The 8,198-nt window shown below is 34.8% G+C and overlaps 1 protein-coding gene across 1 annotated transcript; it reads right to left on the reverse strand.

Moving 5' to 3' along the window:
- Positions 1–4,861: 4,861 nt before the first annotated feature.
- Positions 4,862–7,440, reverse strand: LOC18027665 (uridine nucleosidase 1). Its single transcript, XM_006410741.2, has 9 exons — positions 7,127–7,440; positions 6,537–6,652; positions 6,375–6,434; positions 6,056–6,238; positions 5,877–5,981; positions 5,686–5,782; positions 5,495–5,602; positions 5,269–5,404; positions 4,862–5,166 (listed from the first exon to the last, which is right to left on the reverse strand). The coding sequence occupies exons 1-9, from the start codon at positions 7,230–7,232 to the stop codon at positions 5,058–5,060; spliced, it is 1,020 nt and encodes a 339-aa protein (XP_006410804.1). The 5' UTR covers positions 7,233–7,440; the 3' UTR covers positions 4,862–5,057.
- Positions 7,441–8,198: the final 758 nt, after the last annotated feature.

Consider the following 8,198-nt stretch of genomic DNA (forward strand, 5'->3'; position numbering starts at 1 on the left):
GGGGAAAAGAAAACGAAAATCTGACTCATGATTAAGGAAGTTATTGAGTCAAGGGGACGACAAAAAAAAAAAGACAAAGAGAAGTTATTGAGTACTGAGTTCATGAAAAAGCAACAAGAACAAAGTTATTATCAATTTGATAGAAGTTATCATTAGATTGGTGATACTATGTCGTCCCAAACGAACTAATTTGAAAGATGAAGATATTCTCCTGTATAAAGTCTTTCCCAGTATTCACTTTTCAAAACTCAGAATCGAAGGAAAACGCTCTTAGTTCAGTTCAGCAGAACAGACATTTGGACGTCAAATTACTCCTGAATCTTAAGTACTGTATATTCAATTAATTTCAAACGATATACATTACAATCTCCAACACATTGCTTGATGTAGTTTTATTAAAAAAAAAAACACATTGCGTGATTTGTATAGAAAATAAAACAGGGGATTGCATGCATTTTCTATCATATATTTCAGTGTTCAATTACTATGGCGGAAAAATATATAATGTCCCCAACTATATCACCTTTGGTTTTTAACGGTTCGTTTAAATTAGTACCACTATTCATGTGAAAAAGTATGCCTCCTTGAAAGATCACATAAATGATTTCAACATTTTTCTTTTTTAAAGGTTAAAACTAAAATAAAGAGGTAAAAGAAGTACTCATGAGTACTACTCTCTCCCAACTTCATCATGATGATGATCAACATCATCCACCATTATGCCTGTAATACAACTATGCATAGTGAGTCCAACTTGTTATTATCATCCACATTTAATCCTCTTCTCCTTGGACCTTAGTCTACCACCTTCTTTCACATGTTCCCACTCTATCCTTGTTCATCATAATTTATAATTTTTTTCTTTTTGTTAAAAATATCCTTATATATAAATATGAATCAGTCTTATCTATATATTAAATTATTAAAAAAAATTTCATATGGCATTTAGATAAAACTATTTAGCTGATATAGAAATTTACACAAATACTCTTCTGATGCAGCAATTTCAATGAAATTTTTTGTTATAAATATAAATTCGGAAAAAACATGTTGGTCAGATAAATTGTACTCCCTCCGTATTTTGTTAAGTGTCGTTTTAGAGTGTTGCACATATATTAAGAAAAACTAGTGAAAGACTACACTGACCTCATACAAAACAACAAATTACGATTGTATTTTAAAAACACGAAGGGTCTACCAAACACAGTCAAACAAAATGAATAATGAAAACCGTTATTTTGATTTAAACATTTCACCTACTAATAATGAAAACCGTTATTTTGATTTGAATATCATTCCAGTAATTAGTGAATATCATGATTTTGAATATGGAAGGTTGAGAGACGAAGGTGCCTCTGTTTTTGGGGCTGAGGAATTTGCGGCTGAGGAAGCAAATCTCGATAGTGAAGATGTCGACGTAACAATTGTAGAGTCTTCTGAAAGTACAATTGTACTTGATCTAAACGTGAATCCAGCAGAAGATAACTCTGAAATATTAGAGTTAGATGTTCATCAGCTGTATGAAGAAACTCAATATCCTTTCATTGGAGACACAGGTAATTCTGTCGTTTTTATCTTATTCTTTATTTTAGGAATCTTGATGTCACATTGTATATTCATTCATACTCTGTGATAACTTCATTTTGGGACAGGAACAAATGAAGACCATGACACCGAAGACCCTTTTGTTGGAGAACAAGGTATTTATATGTTCTTAAACTCGATGTGTTGTTTAGTTAAATAAACACAGGTTATTATGTCGTAAATGTTTTCTTCTTTATAAAAAAACCATGATCTAACAGTGAATTTGCATATTTGGTGATCATTTCATTTTGGAACAGGAGCTCACGAAAACCATGATATCCAAGCCCCTTTTGTTGGAGAACAAGGTAGTCAAAATCAATTCAATAGCGATCAAGGTATGTATATTTTTAACCTGGAACATAGACTTAGTATTTTTTAAAGTTAGCAATATCAATAGCATTGTTTTCTGATGATGCATATGTCTACTTATAAAACTAAAATTATTTGGAATAGGACCTAATGCAATTGGTAGCTCTACAAGTAAGAAGAACTACACTAATCATCATAGATGGGCAGTATATAATGCTTTGCTTGAAAGGAGTGTTAGAGGGAAATTAGGTAGAACGACAGTTAAAGAAGTAGCGAATTTGCATTCCATGGATATTAGAACTGTTCAGCGAATTTGGAAACAAGCAAAGGATACTCCAGCTGGTGCATTGGTTGATGTTTCTCAAAGAAGGAAGAATAGATGTGGTCGCAAGAGGATTCAGATAGACGTCCAACGTGTTTTGGACACTCCTCTACATCGACAGACAACTTTGAGGACACTAGCTGAAGCTCTAGGAGTTAGTCACTCAATCCTATATAAGAGGGTGAAAGAAGGTTTGATGAGGCGGCATTCTAATTCTCTCAAACCACATCTAAAAGAAGAGAATAAGGTGGCAAGGCTAAGGTTTTGCATGAAGATGTTGGACCCTCTAAGCTTGAGTCATGAACCACAATTTATTGATATGTATAACATTGTACATATTGATGAAAAGTGGTTCTACATGACCAAGAAAACCCAGAACTACAACCTTTTACCTGAAGAAGATGATCCTATAAGGACATGTCAAAGCAAGAATTTTATTGGGAAAGTCATGATGCTAGTTGCAATGGCTAGACCAAGGTTCAATGCTGATGGAGTTGAAACTTTCTCTGGAAAGATAGGAGTGTTTCCTTTTGTCAAACTTCAGCCTGCTCAAAGAAGGAGTAGAAATAGAGAAGCTGGGACAATGGAGATGAAACCAGTTACTTCCGTTAAGAGAGAGGATGTTAGAAAAATGTTGCTGGAAGATGTTATACCTAAGATTCGTGAGAAGTGGCCTGTTGAAGATGAAGGAAAAATAAATTTTATTCAACAGGATAACGCTAGAACCCATGTGGCTCCAACTGATACAGATTTTCAACAACAAGCTTCACAAAACGGATTTGATATCAGACTCATGTGTCAACCGCCTAATTCACCGGATATGAATGTTCTGGATCTTGGTTTCTTTAGTGCAATACAAGCACTACAACATCAGGTTTGTCCTAAAAACACAGAACAACTTATACATGCAGTCAATACAGCTTTTGAAGAGTATCCAGCTAGGAGGATAAACCACATCTTCTTAACTCTGCAACTCTGCGTGCAAGAGACAATGAGGATTGGAGGATCTAATAATTACAAGATCCCACACATAAAGAAAGAAGCCTTGGAACGAGAGCGCCTGCTTCCAAGACAAATCAAATGTGATCCTTCCATTGTAAACAATGTGCTAAATCAATTAAGAGATTAAGGTTAGTTGTCGTTTTGATAAGGTTGATAACTGTGTTGATAAGGTTTTAGTTTCAGTCATGCGGTTTACCATTTTTGATTAATTCATTGCTATCTTATTGGATGTTGTAGGTTTATGTGGAGAAAACTTTAAAGCACGTTGCTACATACCGACCTGAGCATCTTGAGAACACTAACAAAGGTCAGATTGTTTTACTTTATTTTATCTGTATTTTTTAGTCATTTGTACTCTGTAGATAGTGTAAACTCGTAGCAGCATGACTATAATTTTTATTGATGCTCTAAAAAAAAACAACATAATTAAAAACAGGAGAACTAGTAAATGTAATAGAGTAGACTGAAGTTTTAAATTTTATAAAAGCAAAAGGGATATCCATGACTAGAATTTTATTGATGCTCCAAAAAGAAGAAAAACAACATAATTAGAAACATAAGTACTAGTCATTTAAGATTTTTTAATAGCAGAAGGACAATAAACTTTAAGAATCTCCATTATCAGATCTTGAATCTCGTTATCATGATGTGGTTCTTCTTCTTCATTGCTTGGTATGTTTAGATCAAAATCATGAACAAATTTGGCATTGACTTCAGGTTGAATTTCTACTTCCTTGGTCGCTTGAATATCATCTTTGTTGGGGAGTTCGTTGAGGTCAAACGTATGCACTACTTTGATGCTGGAATTTTCGGTTTGAACATCATTGAAGATTTTTTCATCTTCTACTTTCAATGTTTTTCTGAAGAGATTTACCATATTCGTTTGGACGATAGATAGTAAGAATATTTATGTATTCATTTTGTTTGACTGTGTTTGGTAGACCCTTTATATTTTTATTAGTATAAATATTTGTGTTTTATTAATTGAGGGCTAATATGGGAAATTATTAGCATAAGAGAGTATTAATTATTCAAAACGACATTTAAAATTAACAAAAAAAACTCTAAAACGACACTTAAAAAAATACGGAGGGAGTATATGAAGAACATTTATATCTTAAAAATCAATTTTTGACCTGAACCAATCAATAAAAGTATAAAACTAATTACAATATAAGAAGGTTTTAGCAGATCAAAGTGAAACAAAATGGTGGGGAGATGGTGTTTAAACTGTTAAGTCTCTCACACGTGTGTGTGGAGATGTAATATGATTGGACGAGGGTGGTGACTGGCGTTACTTTATAATTGGTTGAATAATATACATAACGTGATCCACCTGTTCCCCTATCCCAATTTTCCGTTTTTCTTACTGGTTGCCAAACATGAGAGAATACTTTTCCGATCTTTGCATTACGAGAATCATCCACCTTGTCTTTGAAAATATACTTAGCTAGAAACAACAATACAAAATATCATTAAACGAAAATTTTCATGGCAAATGATCGAATAGATGAAAATATTTTAGCTGAATCCAATGGTCGAATAAATACTTTTAGGTTATTTCAATGCAGCAAAATAATTTTTTTTTTTTTTAATGTGGTCTTGCTGTGATATTAACAAGAAAACCGACCAAGGGAAAGACAAAGAGAAAGAAGATAGTTTTTTTCATTCATTATCTTTGTTCTTTTAATACCAAATTTAGCATTTATACATTTCAAATACAGATCCTGAATTGAGATTTGGGTTAGAACCAGAAGAGATGAACGTGATGATGAGGACGATGATGATGCCATTTCAAATTCAGAAATATTCACATTCTCACATGTGGAAACTCATCTTTTTATGGCTTCATCAGCATTCCTTTGATATATTCCAAAACTCCGTCTACATCTACCGTCCAAGCCACCGATACTGGTGAATATCCAACCCATGGATTGCTCCCATTCCATCTGCAATCCAATTCAAAACCCGCCATTTTAGAGAAACAGGTTTTAAAGATTCAAAGAGAAAGTTTTTATTTTTACGTGAAGAACAAAGTTATAAATAAAAACCTCTTGAGGCCTTGATCCATGAGCGTGTGGCCAATGCATATTCCTTGAGTCTCCACCCTAACAACACCTTTCTTATATGTGAATAGATCAGGCCTTACTACAGCAACAAAGCTGACCGGGTCGTGGAGGTACACTCCTGAAACCACCAACGAAAAAAAAAAACTCTTTTTCAATCAAAGCAGCAAAATTTCGAAACCATGTTTGATCACAGTGTCTTGCTTATTACCGTAAACACCATCAGATTTGACATGCCAATCTCTGTAGAATTTACACATGTCGCTTAACAATGTTGCGTGTTTCCCCTTGGAGTTACGCAGCGCCAAGAGGTCATCATCTGAAAACAGGTAAGCAATAGGGTTATAATGCGATATCTGGAATGTTGAAGGAGATGGAGGAAGAAGAAGAAAGCTTCTTCACCTGTTAGTTTAAGTTGAGTTGTGATGTTAATCCCAACAACAGTGATATCAGCTCCAGATGTGAACACGATATCTGCTGCTTCAGGGTCACCATATATCTGCATATAGAGGAGCAGAGGCCACAGAAATGAAACCACCATTTTCATTTCATTATACAGAAGATTCAAGAAACAGGTTAGGGAGGGGTTATACATTTGCCTCAGCTGCTGGATTGACATTTCCCAAAGCAAAGAAGGCTCCACCAAGTATAACAATTTTCTTCACCTTACTCGCAAATGAACTATCCCGTTTAATGGCCTGAAAAGAAAAAACTTGTCATGGTCAAACACATAATAAATTTCAAGATTCAAGAAAGGAGTCATGATTCTTACAATTGCGAGGTTGGTTAGAGGACCGAGGGCGAGAATGGTGACTTCACCAGGATATTCTGAGACCTTTTCAACTAGAAACTCAGCTGCACTTTTCTCACATTTCTCTGAACTCGGAAGAGGAACAGAGACATCTCCTAGCCCATTGGTACCGTGCACGAAATCAGCAACACGAGGAATTCCACCCTAAACCAACACAAACAAAGGCAGAATTCGAGCTAAAGTCACAACGTGTTGACTTTGTTTCATAATCAAAGATCTAACAATTTCCAATGGCATCAATTAGGTTCGATCCTTATGAGAAAGAGAAGAAAGATTGTACCTTTACAGGTTCTGAACATCCTTCTGCAACAGGAACATCAGGGAAGCCAGCAATCTCACACTGTTCTTTTGCAAAAACGGACAAACGAAAAGAGATCACTGACACATTCCAAAACATTTTCGAAGAAGCATTGTACATACTTCGGTGATGCATTGTACATACCAGGAGTAAGGCGTTGCGTGTAGCATCTTGTGTTGAAACGTTACCAAACACAGTAGTCAGCCCCAATATTTCCAGCTCCGGTGTTTGAAACGCCATCAGTATCGCCATGCTATCATCTAACCACACGTATATAATAATGAAGTAATGTTATAACCACTTTCTCAGATTCTCAAATATACTTCGTTTTTCTATACAACTTGAGCTACTCCTATTGATCTATACAATTCAAAGAAAACTTGTTTCTATAATCGAACTCATTGCCAAAATCCAATATACTAACAAGAAAAGTTTCGCCTGACAAGTAAGCTTCCTCTTTCTATTTAACCAAGCATGGAGCTTAAAGATGCAAACTTTGCAACCGATGAGCTCAAATAAACAGATTCAAGAAATCACCAGAACTCTTAATTCAAAGGTATTGCCTGATGAGATTTCGATTCGAACAAAGTCAAATCCTACTTTAACAAGAAAAAAAGGAAACTATCATACTAAGCATCAAGATCCATTGACTACATCTCATGTGTCTGTAAAACTAATCAGGTCAATTCAGAATTCACCATGAGAAAAATAAAAAAAACAGGGAAGAAGCTCACCGATTCCTGGGTCAGTATCAATAATGAGCTTCTCACGCTTAGAAGAGAAACCCAAAACGTCGCCGTTTAAGATCCCACCGTTGCAATTTTCCATAGCAGAACCCATCTCGACGGAGACAAATTGATTAAACCCAGCAAACGAATATTAAACCCAGTGGAACTCTCCTCGTGGAAAATAGTTTCTTTCCAGATTTATATATCACGTATCTGATCAGAAAGGCCTGAGCTTTCACGAAATACCTCAAAAAGCCACAACTTTTAAAAAGGGAGGAAGAATCGAAGTGGATCAGCTACGAAATAAAACAAAAAGACTTATGGAGAGAGAGAGAGAAGAAGAAGACGTATTGCTGAGTCGTCCAGCTACGCATTTCTTATTTGTTTTTATTTTCTCCCTTTTTTTGTGGTGACAGAAGGATTTAGTTTCAATTTTAAACAAATTCAATTCAAGATCCTAACATTTTCTTCTTTCTTGAAAATATTTTTAACCTGCCAGTAGTAGTATACTATATATTTTATCTTTCACGATAAACCCTTTTCAAATGAATTTTCTTTCTTGTATCGTTCCAATTTGATCCGGTATCCCTGAAATAACTAATTCTCTGTTTCTGCAAAATATTTGAAGAAATAATGGAATTTGATATAATCTTTTTTTTTTAAATAAAAATGATTTTCTTGGTTAAAATGTAGGTTTGGTGGGGTTCGGACTATGGACCATTTGGTGAAGAAACGTTTATATCAATTAAAAGGAATCAATTTTTTTTTTAAAAAAAAGGGATCCATAGAATAATAAGTAAGTTGGAATATGAAAAACAAACAATTATTGGAGTTGGAAGTTCGTTGGAAGGAACCCCTTTTTGTAAAGATGTCAACTTAAGTTATGGCACCAACGTCGAGTTGACTAGAACGCAGTTTGTTCACGCAATTACCCGTTTTCCGTTAGAACTTCTACCTTTATAATTTTCACTAAAAAAATATTTCATAAATTAAAGCCCAATAGTTCTTGGGCCTTAACTGAAATCCCAACGCCCCTATATTTCCACTTCCTTTTGGTTTAGGAATATTTTCCCCTACA

This window comes from Eutrema salsugineum, unplaced genomic scaffold (genome assembly GCF_000478725.1).
Source record: "Eutrema salsugineum unplaced genomic scaffold, Eutsalg1_0 scaffold_10, whole genome shotgun sequence".
NCBI lineage: Eukaryota > Viridiplantae > Streptophyta > Magnoliopsida > Brassicales > Brassicaceae > Eutrema > Eutrema salsugineum.

What these genes read in the sequence shown, in the direction of transcription:
- LOC18027665 (XM_006410741.2), bottom strand. Translation starts at nt 7,232, where the DNA reads ATGGGTTCTGCTATGGAAAATTGCAACGGTGGGATCTTAAACGGCGAC. An exon ending in CAAATCTGATGGTGTTTACG is followed by an intron (nt 5,405 to 5,494) that starts GTAATAAGCAAG and finishes TGGTGGTTTCAG; the next exon opens with GAGTGTACCTCCACGACCCG. An exon ending in ATGGATCAAGGCCTCAAGAG is followed by an intron (nt 5,167 to 5,268) that starts GTTTTTATTTAT and finishes ATTGGATTGCAG; the next exon opens with ATGGAATGGGAGCAATCCAT.